Here is a 19,510-nt window from a genome sequence, read left to right as displayed (position 1 = left end):
AGCCATATTTTAGTTGTGTTTATATAACTTTAATTCTGGGGTATTTGTATAAAAAATATTTCTGCTGCTTACCTCCATAGCAATCAAACCACTGGCCCAATTTTAATGGTTACCTATGGTGATGAGTCCACTTTTTCAAATTTTGTACCCCCTTAGTATTAAACACGTATTAGTGATTCAAAACAAAACTACAACACTAGATCGCTAAGCTAGATAACAGGGGCTAGTGAACCCTATTTGGACTGTGTTACCAAGCAATTCACACACAGCCAACCAACATACGGAAACCAAGTCGCCAATCACTGCCGGAAGTTTTTCGTTCCAGAGACGGAACTGACGTCTAGCTTCCGTTTCCGCTCACGGCAACCTCATCTCCTCCTGAGCGTTTTGCTGTGAGTTGGAAATGGCGGCCTTGGAGTCGGAGATACGCGATCTCGAGTAAGAGTCGTTGGCAAGGCGTAAACTCCTTTAGGCGATACTGGGCGCGTAGTCTGGATTTAGTAATAGTTTAAGTCTATTTGTGTGAATCCTGGACCCATGAAGTTATAGATATCGGTGTGGGGGCCGAGGGAGTAGTTGCGAGGAAGAGAGAACGCGCGGAAACAATACTTTTGGCATCCATTACAGCAGAGTAGCTAGCGTTCCTACCTAATGTAGTTACGTTTCCGGGCTCGGTACTAAACAATAGGTGATCGTTATACCGAACAATAGACAGGGGAGGAAGGAGGGGTTACTGTGGAGATGAGCTTACCGTATGGGCTCATAAACTTGAACATCATTTGTTTACCGATAATCCATAATTTTGTCATAGTTTATTGTTATGTGGATGTCTTAACCCTGCATATCATGTTTTATACAGTAAGGGCTTACTTTCCTCTGTATATGCTTTTACTCATTCAGCACAAGCACATTGCCCTGCTTTAGCTTATTGTATCTTCACTTAGATTTTGTGTAAACAGTGAGGCATCGCCTACCGTCAACTAAATTAGTGGTGCGAATTATGGGAAATTCACGGATTAAATATTTGCTATTTTTCTGTTTAGGTTCTCATCTGTATGCCTACAAGTTAAAGGCAGGAGTTTGCAATTGTCCGCTCATGTTTTATTTTAACATGAAAATTAGTGTTTTAGCTAATTAACTGCTTGAGGAATGATGTTCTTGACCAAGAGCGAATAACCTCTTAGGTTAGAAATATAAAAGTCTAAAAATGTGGAATACCATCCTATGTAGGTTAAGCAAGCATACAAACTACACACCAGACATGATGATGATCAGGACTGGATGTTTTCCCAAATCCACTCACTTGTGCGAATAACACAATGCTGCGGTGCACTAGAAAGGATCTAACCTTCCCTTTTTGTGTGCTAAACTTAGGGATCTTTCCGATGCCTGATAATATATTTTAAAGTAAACAAATCATTGGCATTTGTAGATAGGGCCACATTGATTTGATGTAAAAAAAAAAAAAAAGTGCCACAGTGACTTATTGAGTGGCTTTGGAAAAAAAAAATATTCAAATGCATTTATTAGAATATTTTAATGACACCAGTGATGCCTGCTTGTCAGCCTTTTAACAATGGCTTATAGTAACAGCATTAGTTAAAACTGTTAATACGTTCTTCCACCTCCAGTGTTTTGTACTTTATGTAATTTGAAATGCATTTATTTTCCTTTTGATGACATGGGGTGGCCAATTAAATTTACATCCTATAGCCAATGCAGTATATACTGTCTTAATTTTAAATGAACGCTTTCAGTGAACAGAGCATGACTGCGATTTTCAGCGCTAGGGAATCGTGGGAAAGGTTTCAAGAACATTTTATTTCATAAAACATTTATAATAACATAGCAAAATCCAGTAATCCTTGTTTTTTTCCCTCTTTTCTAAACACAGTTCACAAGCCAGTCTCTGAACTTTGTTACATAAATGGCTAGATTTTTAGACGAAATATTTTAAATGCTTATTGTGTATGCCTTGTGCGCCAACACTGGACCTGTTAACCATCCGTATGCATTGCAGCTGTTCTTCCAGTACGTTGAGTTGCTTTTCCAGTACATTGAGTGCTGTAGTAGCCAACATGCTAGTGCGTAGGCCAACATTTAATCTTCATGAATGCCTTCTGGTTTTCTTGAGCAAAGTAATAACCAATAAAAATGATTTTCTTGTTCGGAGTAATCTTACTTTTCATAGCCCAATGCACATAAGATTCAAAATATGTCTTTGTTTTCAGAATGGAAGATGGTGACACTTCAGACAGAAGTGCAGTGGAGGAAAATGGTGAAGTTTCTGAAGAAGAGCAACAGCAGAATAAGCACAGTAAACACAAAAAGAAGAAACACAAGCATCGGAGTAAGCACAAGAAACACAAGCATTCATCTGAAGAAGACAAGGATAAAGACAAAAAACACAAACATAAACACAAACACAAGAAGCACAAAAGGAAAGAGGTTACTGGTAATGACAAAGATGACATTTCCCCTTCAAAGAGGGCTAAACTGGATGACTTTGCTTTGTTGGAAGACTTGGAGAAACAGAGAGCTATGATTAAAGCTGAGCTTGACAATGAATTAATGGAAGGTAAAGTTCAGTCTGGTATGGGATTAATTTTACAAGGCTACAACTCTGGTTCAGAGGAGGAAGGCGAAATTAATGAAAAAGCCCGCAATGGGAAAAAATCTTCCAAGTCAAATGCCAAGGGGAAGCAAGAGCTTGACTCCAAAATTAGTTTAAAAAGGAGGAGCAAGAGTAGGTCCAACGAGAAGACAAAACACAAGTCGGAGAAGAAAAAGCCTAAAGCCAATTCTGAAGCTGTTAAAGAAAAAGTACCTAGGAGCAAATCGAAGGAGAAGAGAAAGTCCAAAAGCCCAGCCAGAAGAAATAAGTCTCAAGATCACCTGAAAAGGTCACCAGTACTGCGGCGTCAGTCCCCAGAAAAAAATGTAAAATCAAAGTCTCCTCCTCCAGATGAAAGGATAAAAATAAGAGACAAGAAGAAATCTCCAGTAGCCAGTGAAAGCAGAGGCCGAGATCGAAGCAGGAAGTCTAAATCTCCTGCAGCTGGAAGAAGCAAATCTAAAGAGAGACGGTCAAGGTCAAAAGAGAAGAAAACCAGGAGATCAGATGGAGAGAGGGACAAGAAACCTCTTAAATCTCCTACCAAAGATGCCTCTTCTGGAAAAGAAAATCGTTCACCAGGTCGTCGGGCAGTCCGCAGTCCACGAGCAAGAAGCCTGACTCCTAAACAACGTGATAGGACTTTGAGGCATAGCAGATCTCCACTTCCACACGATCGAAAGGCTAAATCCCCACCTCGAATACAGTCACCCTCCCGGAGAGCAAAAAGCAAATCACCTGAAAGGAAAAGAAGAGAGATGGAGAGGAGGCGGCTATCATCTCCAAGGTAATGTAAAGCACGTTGAATGTTGTTAAAAGGTCGATGGTGTGGAAAAGCATTGTGAAGGATACATGATTATTTGTGGTCCTTGTTTTTCCCCACAATTTGTCCTTTAATTGTAGTTTTCTAGAAATATATGCAGGTTTTGACAGAAAGCTACCCTTACTCTAAAATTTTTGTAACAACCTTATATACAGCTTCTGTGTAGCTGCTAACCCATGTTTTTCTTCTAGGGCCAATTCAGCTATTCGTAAGCAATCTGTACATCCTTTTACATGAAATGTTTTTCTTAGATAGGCTGAACTATACTTTTTATCCTGCCCAGCCCTTCAAAAACAATGCTGGGTCAACCTTTGCGTTTTTTGTTAATCTGTTTTGAAACTTTACTCTAACTTTTTTTTTCTCTTTTTATGCCTGTATGACTAAATTGTGCTAATCACGTGTTACTAATAACTGTCATGTTTAGGACGCGATCTAGAGATGATGCTCTTGCAAGACACGATCGATTAAAAGATTCCAGCCCACCAAGATGGTCCCCTTCAAGAAGACGGCCAAGTAGGTCTCCAATTAGGAGGAGGTCTCGTTCACCGCTCAGGAGAAGCAGATCTCCCTGGAGACGAAGCAGGTCTCCTCATAGGCGGTAAGAAGCCATATTGTACAAATGAGATTCATCTTGCTGTGAAGATTATATGAAGGTGCTGTTATTTAGCAGAATCAAATAGCTCTGTGTAAGGTCACCAAAGGAGACTTTCGTTGTGGTTTTGTTTGTGGGACACATAGGATGTAATATTCTTTGCAGAACAAATTAGTGTTTTGTTTTATGCAGAGATCGTAATCGAAGAAGTAGATCCCGTCTTAGGAGGAGGTCACACTCTCGAGGAGGACGTGGTCGAAGAAGGAGAAGCAGAAGCAAAGATAAAGAAGATAAATTTAAAGGAAGCCTTTCTGAAGGAATGAAAGTGGAACAGGAGTCTTCAGATGAAAAGTATGAAGTAAATCTATATTTAACGCAGCCTGTATTAAAGTGTATTCATTTCTATGCATATACGTTTAGCCTTTTGGAAATTCTGTGATATTTTATGTTTGCAAGTATTTGGTTCTTACCTGGTGAAGACTTTTCAAATCCTGTCTTATAGTATTCCTAATGTTGCAATGTATTTTATCTAGTCTTGAGGACTTTGATGTTGAAGAAGAGGATGAAGAAGCTCTTATAGAGCAGAGACGACTGCAGAGGCTGGCAATTGTACAGGTAGAGTTTTTTTGTTTCCCATTATAAGCATGCTTGTGTAAAGTATCATTTTTGTACAGCACATTGTGTGGGTATCATACTTGTCTTTTTTTTTTTTTTTAGAAAACAATTGTGTGAAATGCATTCTGGTGGATGTTTAATTAGCATAGCTAATAGACTTAATACTCACAACCTTTTAATTTCAATGAAATTTCTGTGTTTCTCATATATTGCAGAAATACAAGTACTTGAATGACGACAGCAATATGTCTGTGCCTTCTGAGCCCAGTAGCCCACAGAGCAGTTCACGAAGTCGATCAGCCTCTCCAGATGACATTCTAGAAAGAGTTGCTGCAGATGTTAAGGAATATGAAAGGGAGAATGTAGACACATTTGAGGCTTCTGTGAAGGCCAAACACAACCTCATGACTGAACAGAATAATGGTATGAGTCACAGTGCTTCAGAACGCAAGCCTTCATTTTCAGATATTGCAAGACACTACAAATGCATAATGCCATACTTTTTGTTAGAATTAATTGTGTGCTTTTTTCCCCCTTAAGGAGCTGCACAGAAGAAAATAATGGCTCCTGACATGTTCACGGAATCTGATGATATGTTTGCAGCATATTTTGATGTAAGTATTTTCTTATTTTTCTAGCCATTTTAAATGTTTTTAATCAAAAGATTTCAGCTATTTCAGCTCGTTATGAGACCCATTGCTCAGCTGATTAGGTAAAACGTGGTTCACCCTAATAAATAAAAAATATGTTCTTCACATAGATGAACGTGTGTTCTATGCATTGAGCCGGCTTGATCATCCACAATGTGGCATGTTCTATCAATCTTTTTATGCTTGTCTGCTGTGCATGTTTGAGTGCCTGGCTCTAAACCTTATGCACCAAATCAAAATTGTACTCATTTCAATGCATAAAACTTTCTTTATTGCAGAGTGCTCGATTTAGAGCTGCTGGCATTGGAAAAGACTTCAAGGAAAACCCCAACCTGAGGGATAACTGGACTGATGCTGAAGGATACTATCGTAAGCATTTTTAAAATTTTATTTAACGTTGAATGTTTTTGTGAAACTATTTTCTGGGTATGCTGGCCACATTTTAAGCTTGGATTAAAAGAAATACAGATGTGTGTTTATATATATATAATACAATATTATTGTAAAATTCCTCTCTTAAAATTATATATTTAATTCTAATTTATATTTCTGTGCAAAATTGATTTATTTTCCTGCCATAGGCGTCAACATAGGAGAGATACTGGAGAAACGTTACAATGTGTATGGATATACGGGCCAGGGTGTATTCAGTAATGTTGTACGTGCCAGAGATATGGCAAGGGCAAACCAGGAAGTTGCTGTGAAAATTATCCGCAACAATGAGCTTATGTGAGTATTAATGACTTTAAAACATTTATGTGCGTGAAAAGTTTTATTACGTTGTTCATTGGCTTTTTAAACACAGAGCAGTCAATCTCTTGTTCATATTATTTAGGGTTGTTATGTATAGTGACCCCTGACAAATTATATATCTGAATTCAAAATGCAGGGGGCAATATACCAGTGTGGGATTTTGGGGGTCTCTGGAAGCTGCACTCCTTACGGATGGCTATACCCCTGATGGTGGTGCTGCAGCTATACAGTGCCCAACATAAATATTGGCACCCTTGGTATATATGAGCAAAGACGACTGAAAAATTCTTCATTGTTTAACCTTTTGATCTTTTCTTAAAACAATATAGAAAAATACTCTGCTCCAATGGATATCAACTGCCGATACAACACAGGTTTATCCCCCCAAAAAATGTTCAATATATGTGTGGCACAATTATTGGCACCCTTTTAGTCAATACTTTGTGCAACCTCCCTTTGCTAGATAACTGTGGGTTGTCCTCTATAATGTCTGATCAGGTTGGAGAATACATGGCAAGGGAAGATCCAACCATGGCCCTTTTTGAGCTTTCGGCAGAGGCAGCCAGGTGTTCATTTAATATCTGTTATTTGATAGAGTTCACGATGCCATGTATCCTAAAAGAAATGTCCAGATCCTCTGGCAGATAAACAGCCCCAAAATGTTAAGGAGCTACTACTATATTTAACCATTGGCATGAGGTACTTTTCCATATGGCTACCTATCTAGTGTTTATTGCCAAACTCTGGTTTCATCTGACCATAGAACCTGGTTTGAACGTCCAGTAGTGTCTGGCAAACTGAAGACGGTTGTTTGTTTTCCTTTGAGAGTAGGGCTTTTTTACTTGAAACACTTCCAAACAACTTGTGATGTAGGCGACACTGGATTGTAGTTTTGGTGACTTTCTGAGCCCAAGACACAACTACCTTCTGCCATTCTTCAGCTGTGATCCTTGGAGGTTTTTTGGCCACTCAAACCCTCCTCTTCACAGTGCGTTGAGACAATATAGACACATTCTCTTCCATGTTAATTCATAACATTCCCAGTTGACTGGAATTTCTTAGTTATTGGCATGATGGAGGAAATGGGCATTTTCAAAGCTTTTCCTATTTTCTTATAGCCGCTTTGTGACTCTCAACAACCTTTTGTCGCACATCATAGCTATATTCCTTGGTCTTACACGTTGGCATGAATACCTAATTACCTAATATTTATACTCCTCTGAAACAGGAAGTCACAGTTGAACAATTTCCTGTTCCTGGTTGGCCTGTGTTTGTAATTGTTAATCCATAAGAGCAGAATTTTTTTTTTTTTTGTATTGTTGGAAGAAAAGATCCAAAGGTTAAACAATATACATTTTTCACAGCCTTCTCTGCTCATATTTCGCAAGGTTGCCAATAATATATATGGATATCACTATGTATTTCCAAATAAAGCAATTTTATGAATGGTGTGAGCCCCAGTTTTCAGCTGTTTTTTCTTTTATAAAACAGATTCTCATGCATTCTGATAAGAATATCAAGGGAATTTATTAACATAAGCGGGGAAAATACTGGCTTTCCTGTCTTCGTTTTTCAGTAGACGGTAATTTATACACACATTGTATAGTAATGACAGCGTCCTGTTCAAGGTTCCAGGAAATGCCTAAATGTTAGTGTCTTATTTTATGAGGACTTCTTTCTTAATATCCACAGGCAAAAAACAGGCCTCAAAGAATTAGAGTTCTTGAAGAAGTTGAATGATGCGGATCCAGATGACAAGTTCCACTGTTTGAGGTTGTTTAGGCACTTCTATCACAAGCAGCACTTGTGTTTAGTATTTGAGCCACTCAGGTAAGTCATTACTGCATTTTTTGTATGGTACTAATTGTTTTCACGGTGCATTTTTTTCCAATATGCTTCTTGTGTATGGGCTCCACTGCATGCATACCAATCAATGCATTAATTCTTAAAATATTGGAGTTGCCACCCCATGCTTTTAACAAAATATAGCAAGGCCTTTGTATGATGACCATAAATGGGTGGAGCCTTTGGAGGAAGTGAGCTAACTCAAAATATGTAATACATAGGCATTGTGTGTGCTTGCTGTAATTAACCTCCCCATTCCCCTCTTGTAATACCCCTAAAATTGTCTAGTGTGCATGCTGTGAAATATCCTACGTTGGGCATGAGTATGAGAGTGCATTAGGGTTGCAACAACTAATCGATATAACCAATAATGAAAATCTTTGCCAACGAATTTAGTTATCAATTAGTTGAATTGATTTTATCAAATATAAGAAGGTCTTTTAATCCGACCTCAAACACTAAGATCAAGATCCCCCGCAGCGCTGCAGGAGACCTGGATCCTCTGACAACCAGCAGGCGTCTGTGCAGACATCCTTCACTTCCTTCTGGTGCTTCTATGATCGAGCACCAGCGTGACATGACCTTCCCCGGCGGAAGTACCAGCGGCAGAGGTTGTCTGCGCGCATTGCGCAACGTTCACTGGCTGGCAGAGAGGTTGATTCCCCCCCCCCCACAACGCTGCAGGGGAGCTGTATCCTCCTCTCAGGCAGCCGGTGGGCATCTGTGCGATGTGCACAGACAACCTCCGCTACTGCTGGCACTTCCACTGGGGCTTCTATGATGGAGCGCCGGCATCACATCACCTTCAGGTGCTCATTCATAGAAGCTCCAGCTTCTATGTTTCGGCCAGCAGCAGAGGTTTATCTATGCACATCACGCAGACGTTCGCCAACTGCCCCAACTAGAAACTTAGGAGTATGGAGCACGGGGGTAAGTCTGGGGGGGGGCACAGTGGCATATAAGGGGATATAAGGCATAGCAGAGGGCTCTATGTAATATCTGGGGGTGTAAGGCATATCTGGAAGGCAGTGTGGCAAGCCTGGGCTGAGATGTGCATAACTGGGGTGGGGGGGCAGGTTGGGAAATAAAAATAAGAAATGCTTTTTTCTCAGTTTGATTTTATTCTGCTGTTTGTTGTTAACATCGTTATCTTAACTAAACGGAAGATAAGTTAGTTGCAGCCCTAGAGTGCATGTACCAACATTAATTCACTGAAGGAGGGTTTGAGACCTTATCGTGTGGACACAAATAGGTCACATGGTGGCTTTTATGTAAATGGTCCAAAAAACATCACTGCGTTCTTTTCGAGTGATTCCAATAGTACAAATAGGATGCAGCCTTCTTGACTGTTTCTCTATATTTCCCTTTCTGTACTCTTAATACTAAATAGCATACTTTATTTTAGTAATTAGCTTTTTTCTTTTTTTGCATTTGTTTTTTAATATTTCAGCATGAATTTGCGAGAAGTGTTGAAGAAATATGGAAAAGATGTAGGTCTTCATATCAAAGCAGTACGCTCATATAGTCAACAACTTTTTCTGGCTTTGAAACTACTGAAAAGATGTAATATACTTCATGCGGATATTAAGCCTGATAACATACTGGTAAGCGTCCTAGATCCACCCTTTTCTTGCCTTTTTAGATGTATTGTTTATTACAGTGTTCTTGCTGGGCTATTTGGTTAATGCTGTATGTGTATTTAAGCTGCTACATTTCTGGATGTGGCATCAGTTTAGCAGGAGTAACATTTCTTTTGGGATCTGTGGAGTTTGTCCCTCCAGCTCTGATATAGTGTTAATGTCAGGATGTTTCTAAACGTTTTCCAGTTGGGCATGAAATCTAGATCATCGGTTTTGACATATAAAAAGCGGATCCATTGCTTTTTATGAATTTTTTTTTTGTCTGTGTGTTGTAAATGATTAAGTGATTTAAGATTCGAAAAATATGACTATTTCCCATTTGATTTTATTACACAATTTTAAAATGTTTTTTTTACATAACTGTTACATTTATTTTTTGTGCCTTTTTCCTTAGGTAAACGAATCCAAAACAATTTTGAAACTTTGTGACTTCGGTTCTGCATCTCATGTTGCCGATAATGATATAACACCATATCTTGTCAGTAGATTTTATCGAGCTCCCGAAATCGGTAAGTTTAACATTGTTAAAATATCCTTAGGAGTCATTAATTTGTAAGATACGTCGTTTTACCAATGTTAAACCTGTATGTAAAGCAAGAAAAGTTTGCAGTGGTACATTTCTAAGTATTGCATAAGAACGGGTACTTGTTTTTGCTACCTTGAATGTTATTTCTTGCTGCATGTTTAATACCGTATTTGCTCGATTAAAGACGACCCTCCAAAATTTTTATAAGTTAGGGGAAAAAGCCTCAGTATAAAACTTCCCTATAAGAATTTTTTTTACTGATGAATATTAATGTAAACAATATTTTCATATTTAGTAAAAACTGAGAATTAAATTTTTTTTCTTTGCCAACCTGCCCCCCAGAAATGCCTTATGCCCACCTATATGCCACTCTGCCTCCTAAATTGCCGCATACCTTCCCATGTCACATAGCGCGCGCCCCCCCCCAACTTTTCAGTGCATCCCCAGACTTGTCACTCGTGCTCCAAACTCCCTGGTGTCTAGAGGGACAGCCTGTGGATGTCTTCGCGATGCCAGTGCTGAGGGGGATCCTCGTCTCTGGCAGCATGTGAACATCTGCACAATGCACCCAGACAACCTCTGCTGGGGCTTCTATGATGGATCACTGGAAGGTCATGTCACGCCAGCACTCAGTTATAGAAGCCACCGCAACAGTGGAGGTTACCAGAGAGTAACCTGCAGCACTGCTGGGGTTCTGGATTTTAGTGTCATAGTCAGACATCCTATTTGAGGTCTGATAACAAGGCGACCTTGAATATAAGACGAAGGGTGTTTTTCAGAGCAAATACGGTATATTACAACGGACAAATTGCCACAAGAAAACTTGTCATTTGACCTCTGTAAGCATGAACACTTTTCTTTATCAACTTTAAAGTGATTTATGTAAAAGTACTTAAGCGGGTTTAATGTAGCTCCAAAAGGACTTGATTTGTTTGTTTTTGGTGGGGGAGTGCAAAAGAGAGGGACTTACGGGAGAAAAAAAACCTGTTCATTTAATTCATTAGCTGTTTGGATTACGTATTTGTTTTTTGTTCTTTAATGTTTTCCCCCAATGTCACTCTTTTCTTTTAGTCATTGGAAAACTGTATGACTATGGTATAGACATGTGGTCTGTTGGCTGCACCTTATATGAACTTTACAATGGAAAGATCTTGTTTCCTGGCAAAACCAATAATCACATGCTAAAATTAGCAATGGACCTTAAAGGAAAAATGCCAAACAAGGTAACTTATTTTCTCCATCTTTGATAAAAACCCACTGAGGCACGTTTTGTATAAAAACTGGTTCTATTGCAAAGTTAGAAAATGAGTCTTATAACCTTAGCGGCCAATGGATTGGTGGCATCCCTATAGCCCTTTTTACTAAATAGTGAATTGTCATTTGAAACTGCTTCCAGATCTGATTTAAATAGAAATACTTAAGTTGACAATATTTTAAGGCTAAAACTTTTTTTTGTTGTCCAGATGTTTTTTTTTTAATCCATAATCCAGTAAAATGCAGTTCAGCTATGTAATTATTTGTTAAACTATTTAATCAAAAAGTATTTTGTAAAACTGCACTCAAGTCAACTTACTATGATTATGGAAACATCTGTTCTGACTCCTGATTAATAGTATTGTGGGATGCTTAAATAATTGAGATTTGATTTTATGTATCAAATCTCAATTTATGGATTCTTTAGGTACAATCAATTGTGCATGCTCATTCTGTTTTTGCTTCTTTGAAATGGGAAATAAAGCAATTTTGTTTTATAGATGATTCGGAAAGGTGTCTTTAAAGATCAGCATTTTGATGCAAATCTCAACTTCATGTACATCGAAGTAGATAAAGTTACAGAAAGGGTATGTTATATTTTCATTTTCTTCAGGTTTTTTTTTTTTCTGTGAACATTGAGTTTTGTAGTTGGGGTGTGTGTGTGTGTGGGGGGGGGAATCCATCATTTAGTAACAGAAGTTTTTCATCTGCTTAATGTACACCAGGGGACATTATTGTTTAACAGGTTCTGCCTTGCACATTGGGTTATGCAAACAATAGGATAAATAACTCCACAGACAATGTGGAAGGCCCTAGCTGTAAGAGCACATGGAGAGGGTTGGGTTAATCCCATTGTGTGCTTATGGGCTTTCACATGATTCCAGAAATAAAATGCTGTTTCGTTTAAGGACGGCTGGTTAGCAACGTATTTTCTATTTTCGTTGTTTGTTTTTCTCTTCCTGAACAAATAGTTATAGACCGGATAGCATCCAAACTTTAACCATCGTTTAGTAGTAGAAGCAGGCTTTAAATCTCAGCTTCAAAAGAGAGCAGACTGTGAACCATATTCAGATTTTATAGGAGCTTTCTTGACTATAATGTGTGTTTTTATATACTAGGTGGTTTATTTTTTCCATTTAGCCATAATTGAGCCATTCTTGACATTCATTAAAGCAGAAGCTTCATATATACATATTAGACATGTTTTACCCTGTTAAAAGAAAAACAAAATGCTGCATTACCTGTAGTGCTCTGAAAATCTCCGTGTATTTTGGTTGGTAACATTTGTCTTTTGAGATGTTTGCGAAGGACTTAACGGCAAATATTTTTTTTTTATTTAAAAAAATGTGCGCTTCTTTTCTTTTGCCTTTCAGGAAAAAGTTACTGTTATGAGTACCATTAACCCCACCAAGGATCTACTGGCAGATTTAATTGGTTGCCAGCGGCTTCCAGAAGATCAGCGTAAAAAAGTCCATCAGCTCAAGGACTTATTGGATCAGATTCTAATGCTAGATCCAGCCAAACGAATAAGCATTAACCAAGCTCTCCAACACCCATTTATCCAGGAAAAGATCTGAAATATGGCAAATGGTTTGGCTAGTTCACACGTCAGGACTGAAGACACGTTCACAGCAGCCTGTTAATGTATATAAACATAAATATTTCCCCTGAAAACTTTGAAAGCATGAAATTTTTTTTTCTTTTTTTTTTTTTCTGAAGAAAGTTGTCTGACACAAATTTTGTTACCTGTACAACTTTTCCGCCACAGTAGTGATTGTCTGTAAACTGCATAAAATGTCACTTATGCAGTTTGTGTGAGGGGAAAAAAAATTATATTTGTTTAAAAACAAAATTTCAATTGAATGCGTGGATGTTAATATTTTATTTTTAGCAGTCACGGCTCATATATAGATGTATATCTTTTATTTTTATGTTTTGCGAGAAAACATGACCAGCATAAATGCTGTTTATATTCACGTTTTCCTAGGTTGTGTGCGCAGGCCTCAGCAGCATGCCCTTGGTGTAGTCAGTGCCGAAAGGGGGCCTATTTCTTCTTGAGCCTTCCTGCAGGGATGGTGTCCTCTTTTAAAGCAGGTTGCGTACAACTTTCAGTACACTGAAGGTAAGCTAACCATCAACATCTTGGTCATTTAAGAAGTCTGTGTGTACATTTCTTTGTCAGCGGACGAACAGAAAATCAGAGCAGGTTGTGGCAACGTAATTCTCCTGCATGTTTCACAAGTGGCCTACTGTTGCGCTTTTACTTAAATGTTACTTGGTCAATATTTGTGGCAGTTTAATTCCATGTTTTTTTTTCATCTCTCCATTTCGTTAAGATGGAGTAAGCGCACTTGATGGAAGGAGCGCCTTCAGTGTACTGTTTAAACTTTTTATTTCCTATATATTTTTTAAATTTACTTATCTCTGAAAAGATTCCACTGTAATATAATCCAGTACTTTGTGCGCAAGTTGCAGTTAATGTTATAATTGGGTAAACTTCAAGTTCTTGTATTTTCCTTTTTTTTTTCTTTTTTTTATATATACATTCTATGTATCAAATGTATTTCTGTGTATATCTAGTCAGTACCAGGGGATTTCCCTTCATCTGATTATAACTGCTTTTAAATGTTTTGGTACTAATTGCAGTTTCTGGTTAATGTGCTTTGATTTTGTTAATTGTTTCATTTCTTGTGATCATGTTGTCTTTCAATACAGGGCATATACGCTCCACTCTTGAACAAAAGCAGCTGCTTTTTATAAGCGGTAATTGCTTCTTTACCTTTTTATTTGATTTGTAAATGAATCTTTTCTTTAAACAAAAATGTTAAAAAAATGTTCTTTCGCATAAACAGTTGAGCCTCACTTATTGTAAAGTGAAGATTGTTCTGCTGCATGTACAGATAACCATGCAGATATCTGTATGTTTTCAGTATGCATCATTAGATAATAAAGTCTTTTGTGAAAAAGATATTTGTAGCCATTTCTATGATTTTTTTTATTTATTTTCTTCTGAGCTGATAAACCCACAAATGTAATGAATATATTTGCTATAGTAAGTAATTAGTTCTCTATATTGCCAAAATTTGCCTATTTGGCTTACGACAGGTGGCTAGTGACATTAAAAGTATTCAATAAACATGTCCGTTCCCAAGTTCACAGTAGAGAGATTATGTATTAAGGGACATGGTCTTTACTAATATTTGTGCTGTTCTCTCACTTTTCCTCTTGATGGTGCGGAAAGAAAAAAGGAAAGCAAGACAAGGCCTCCCAACAGCTGATTTGCTGAGAAACCAACTTCACCTTCCTCACAAGGTCATTTTGACAGCATGTGTAAATAAGCATTTAATAAAAAAAAAACTATGCTCACAAAAAGTACAAGCTAAAAGTAGATCTGTACCACTATCTGTGGACGACTGTAAAGGACATTCCTTCCTTCGCCAACAACACTGCAAACAAATTTGTCTCGACAAATATGTGCTTACAAGTGAAATATTTGAATTCACATTTTAAGCAGATCCCATTCTGAACAGGAAAAGGTTGACATGCGTTGTAATGTTCATTAGTTTTCTTTGCTACAGGGAAAAACAGTTAAGCTCTGGGAGTAACAGTAGGTGTCCATGGGCACATAGGGAACCATGTCTAATATTGTAAAAGCTAAAACTGCACAATGGTTTAAAAAAAAAAAAAAAAAGTCTGGGTTTTGGAAATACATTTGAAAGAACAAAGTTGCTGGTTCACCCATTTCTTTGTGTTTTAGATGGAGTCTGGAAGAAGAAGATGAAAAGAAGACCTGAAACAAGGTTTCTGTTAATGAAATAGAAAAAAAAAATGCGCATTTCCTTGCAATTAAGTGGATACGATCAAGTTCTAGATACTAAATTCCGATATTGTAAATACTGGATTTGTTACTTTTACAGTAAGATGGATGCATTTCAAATATGTTGATGAAGGCAGAAATTTAAATTTTAGGAAATCTGAAACTTATGTATAAAAGCTCCATGTCCCTGTAGTAAACAGGAACATAGTTTCAATGTCTACCTTTTACATTTTGGAGTTATATATCATGGAATGCTTTATTTAGTAGGTTTTGATGACTTTCCATATTAATCAATGTGATCAACCTAATACCCAAAGACACACTTTTTACTCTTTACAAATGGGCTGCACAAAGCCAACATTTGGGCGACTTGATACGCATCAGGCCTGTCTATAGACTGCTATATTACCTTTAATATGAATGTAATAGTCATCTAGTTGCTATAGTGTGTTTATGCTAAAAAGTACCATTTATTGTGTCGCAAAGCTAAGGTTTCTTTTGTGCGTTCGCATGAACTACAAATCTATTTCTGCATCTGTGCACTCGCTGCAAGTTTTTGCTTTTCTGAAAGATTTTAAATACTGGAAGCACTGTAAGTTGTAGACAATGTAATAGTGTACCAATGCAAATAATCTTTCAGAAGGAGCTCGGATGTAAAAAATGCAAACTCTGCGATTGTATGTTAGCAAACCGTATTGATGGAAACTATGTATACCTTATTTTTACTTGCTGCTCTGTTGCAGATTTGGTATTAGAGAGGTAAAGAATAAGGTAGTTAAGTGAAGCCAATATCTGAGTTTATGAAGAATTTTGCTGTGAAATGTTTAAGAAAAGCCATTTTTTCCCATTTTGTTTTGTAGGGTAAGCGGATTGGGAATTCCTACAACTATTACACTGACGTGAAAGCATCATCTTTACATTGATGTTATACTACTGATGTGGTCCTCTCTAATAAACATAGTTGGCTTGTGCTGCATTTTTGTTGGATATGTTATTGCTGTTCCATTTTTTTGTTTTACTCATGGATTAGTGATGGAAATTGCAAACAAGCTATGTTTCCACTTAGACTCGCTGTTCATTCATTAATAGGATTAATCTGTAAAATTGTCTCCTTCAAAATGACTACATAAAATATACACTCACTGTCCACTTTATTGGGTACACCTTGCTAGTACCGGGTTGGGACCCACTTTTGCCTTCAGAACTGCCTTCATTCTAAGTGGCACTTTCTACAAGGTGCTGGAAACATTCCTCAGAGTTTGGTCCACATGGACAATGATGGCATCACCCCGGTCGGCTGCACATCCATGATGCGACTCTCCTGTTGCACAACATCCCAAGGGTACGCCACTGGATTGGGATCTGGTGACTGAAGGCCATTGGAGTACAGTGAACTCATTGTCACGTTCAAGAAACCAGTTTGAGATGTAAACTTTGTGACATGGTGCATTATCCTGCTCGAAGTAGCCATCAGAAAATGGGTTACTGCAACAATATTCAGGCTGTCGCATTTAAATGATGCTCAATTGGTACTAAGGGACCCAAAGTGTGCCCAAGAAAACGTCCTCCATGCTATTACGCCACCGCCACCAGCCTGGACCCTTGATAAAAGGCAGGATAGATTCATGCTTTCATGTTTACACCAAAGTCTGACCCGGCCATCTGAATATCTGGAATCTAGACTCATCAGAGCAGGCAACATTCTTCGAGTCTTCCATTGTCCAATTTTGGTGAGCCTGTGCGAATTGTAGCCTCGGTTTCCTGTCCTTAGCTTACAGGAGTGGCATCCGGTTTGGTCTTCTGCTGCTGTAGCCCATCTGCTTCAAGGTTCTACTTGTGCATTTGGAGATGGTATTTTGTGAAAACTTTGTCATGTAAAACTAATTTAATTAGAAGTTTGACACGGTTCCACACAATAGGTTAGTATTCAAACTCAAAGAAATTGGTCTTGATGCAAATTCTTGTTCTTGGGTAGAACATTGGCTTAGAGATAGAGAGCAGAGAGTTATAAATGGTAAATTTTCAAGCTGGATAAAAGTGGTAAGTGGTGTCCCGCAGGGTTCTGTTCTGAGACCAGTTTTATTAAACATATTTATAAATGATCTTGCAGTAGGCATTGAAAGTCATGTTTCCGTGTTTGCAGATGACACTAAACTCTAAAGTACCGTATTTGCTCAATTTATAAGACGAGGTTTTTTCCAGAGCAAATGCTCTGAAAAATACCTCTCGTCTTATAATCGGGGTTGTCTTATAATCAGACCTCAACTAGGTCTGACTATGAGAGTAAGATCCAGATCCCCTGCAGCGATGCAGGGGCCCTGGATCCTCCTGTCCCCCCCCAACTTACCAGTACTTCTGAGTCCCCGGTGCTTAGTCCGGGCAGCGCGTAGAGCTCTACACGCTGCCCGGTGCTTAAAGATCAGAGTTCCCCGTGATCTCTGACAGCCGGGGAAGGTCTGCGCGATGGACGCAGACAACCCTCCCCCCGCAAACCGCACTCTACACAAATCGCGTAGAGCTCTACATGCTGCCCGGACTACGTACCGGGGACTCAGAAGCTCCGGTAAGTTTGCAGGAGGGAGGGGAAGGGGGTGTTAAATGGGGGGCATAAGGCATTTCTGGAGGTAGAGTGGCATTAAGGGGGTTAAAAGGCATTTCACAGAGCACTCTACCTCCAGAAATGCCTTATGCCCCCCATTAACCCTCTATACGCCACTCTGCCTCCTGAAATGCCTTATACCTCCCTATATGCCACTCTGCCCCATAATATGCCTTTTAACCCCCTAAATGCCAGAGTGGCATATAGGGGTATAAGGCAATTCTGGAGGCAGAGTGGCACATAGGGGGTCAAAAGGCATATCATGGGGCACAGTGGCATTTAGAGGGTTAAAAGGCATATCATGGGGCACAGTGGCATATAGGGGGTATAAGGCATTTCTGGGGCAGAGTGGCAAAGCCAGGGGGCAGATGTGCATAACTGGGGGGGCAGGTTGGAAAAAAAAAAAAAAAAAAAAAGGAAATCCAAATATTTTTCTTAATCATAGCTTTTATTAAAAAAAAGTGTTCAGAGTTTACATGAATTAACATTTACTGGTAAAACTTTTTTCCTATAGGGTCGTCTTATATTCAGGCTTTTTCATAAATTAATATTCAGATTTTGGGGGGTCGTCTTATAATCGAGCAAATACGGTAATACGCTGTGAGCAGGAAATTACCGTATTTGCTCGATTATACGTTTTTTCAGAGCAAATGCTCTGGGGGAAAAATACCCCTTGTCTTATAATCGAGACCTCAAATAGAGGTCTGACTATGAGACTAAGATCCAGAGCCCCCGCAGCGCTGCAGGGGACCTGGATCCTACTGTGTGGTAACCTCAGCTGCTGTCAGCACTTCCACCAGGGCTTTTATCACGGAGTGCCGATGAACGTGCATAGCGTAGACCTTCCCCGACTGCCAGAGAGAATTCCCTGCAGCGCTGTGGGGAATTCTCTTCTCTGGCAGCAGGGGAAGGTCTGTGTAATGGACGAAGACAACCCCTTCTGCTGCTGGCACTTCCGCCAGGGATTCTATGACGGAGCACCGGTGTCATGTGATCTTCCGGTGCTCAGTGATAGAAGCCTTGGCGGAACGAACGCCAGCCTCCACCCGCTGCCCCCATTAGGCACCAGGGAGTCAGAAGCACTGGTAAGTCATGGGGGGGGCATAAGGCTTTTCTGGAGGCAGAGTGCCCCATGATATGCCTTTTAACTCCCTATATGCCACTCTGCCTCCAGAAATGCCTTATACCCCTAAATACCACTCTATCCCATGATATGCCTTTTAACCCCCTATATGCCAGAGTGGCAATTCTGCAGGCAGAGGCATATAGGGGTTAAAAGGCATATCATGGGACAGAGTGGCATATTGCGGGATAAATGCAAAGTTATGCACTTCGGTGTAAGGAATGCACAAGCAGCACCCTAAATGGGAGTGAAATATTTTTTTTTAGAAATGTTTTTGCTATGTTTATTATTTCTACTCCTCCAGAGTGCCAAACTGCCTATAGAGACAACATCAGCACATGCCTTGTGCATCAAGAGATTCATGAAATGCATTTTCATGGCAAAGCAGCTGCTCACAAGCTGAAGATCACTATGTGTAATGTCATACATCACCTGGAGTAATGTAAAGCACACCAATACTGGACTCTGAAGCAGTGGAATTGTGTTCTTTAGGGTGTGATAGGTCACACTTCACTGTCTGTAAGTCTGATAGATGAATCTGGGTTTGGTGGGTACCAGAATGTTACCTACCAGAATGCATAATGCCTACATAAAGTTTGGTAGAGGAGCAATAATGGCTTGGGGCTGCTTTTCAGAGTTTGGACTAGGTCCCTTAGTTC

At 39.1% G+C, this 19,510-nt stretch overlaps 1 protein-coding gene and 1 long non-coding RNA gene across 3 annotated transcripts; one reads left to right on the top strand and one right to left on the bottom strand.

The window, feature by feature from the left end:
- The first annotated feature begins 331 nt into the window (after positions 1 to 331).
- Positions 332 to 14,278, top strand: PRPF4B (pre-mRNA processing factor 4B). 2 transcript variants are annotated; one of them, XM_053467582.1, is made up of 17 exons: positions 332 to 438; positions 2,232 to 3,401; positions 3,862 to 4,035; positions 4,222 to 4,380; positions 4,563 to 4,644; positions 4,860 to 5,067; positions 5,185 to 5,258; positions 5,573 to 5,663; positions 5,876 to 6,023; positions 7,740 to 7,877; positions 9,343 to 9,496; positions 9,927 to 10,041; positions 11,130 to 11,281; positions 11,813 to 11,899; positions 12,686 to 12,956; positions 13,300 to 13,434; positions 14,028 to 14,075. In XM_053467582.1, the coding sequence occupies exons 1-15, from the start codon at positions 404 to 406 to the stop codon at positions 12,887 to 12,889; spliced, it is 2,991 nt and encodes a 996-aa protein (XP_053323557.1). In that variant the 5' UTR covers positions 332 to 403; the 3' UTR covers positions 12,890 to 12,956; positions 13,300 to 13,434; positions 14,028 to 14,075. The 2 variants fall into 2 exon arrangements, with proteins under 2 accessions (XP_053323557.1, XP_053323558.1); XM_053467583.1 differs by having other exon boundaries at positions 12,686 to 13,434; positions 14,028 to 14,278.
- A 3,904-nt stretch (positions 14,279 to 18,182) lies between these two features.
- LOC128497494 (uncharacterized) lies at positions 18,183 to 18,569 on the bottom strand. Its single transcript, XR_008354319.1, has 2 exons — positions 18,364 to 18,569; positions 18,183 to 18,298 (listed from the first exon to the last, which is right to left on the bottom strand). It is a non-coding gene; the product is annotated as an uncharacterized LOC128497494 (long non-coding RNA).
- Positions 18,570 to 19,510: the final 941 nt, after the last annotated feature.

The sequence above is a fragment of the Spea bombifrons genome, chromosome 5 (genome assembly GCF_027358695.1).
Source record: "Spea bombifrons isolate aSpeBom1 chromosome 5, aSpeBom1.2.pri, whole genome shotgun sequence".
Classification (NCBI taxonomy): Eukaryota; Metazoa; Chordata; class Amphibia; order Anura; family Pelobatidae; genus Spea; species Spea bombifrons.
This window is presented reverse-complemented; position numbering and strand designations above follow the sequence as displayed.

What these genes read in the sequence shown, in the direction of transcription:
- PRPF4B (XM_053467583.1), top strand. Translation starts at nt 404, where the DNA reads ATGGCGGCCTTGGAGTCGGAGATACGCGATCTCGA. An exon ending in TGATGCTGAAGGATACTATC is followed by an intron (nt 5,664 to 5,875) that starts GTAAGCATTTTT and finishes TTCCTGCCATAG; the next exon opens with GCGTCAACATAGGAGAGATA. An exon ending in TAGATAAAGTTACAGAAAGG is followed by an intron (nt 11,900 to 12,685) that starts GTATGTTATATT and finishes TTTGCCTTTCAG; the next exon opens with GAAAAAGTTACTGTTATGAG.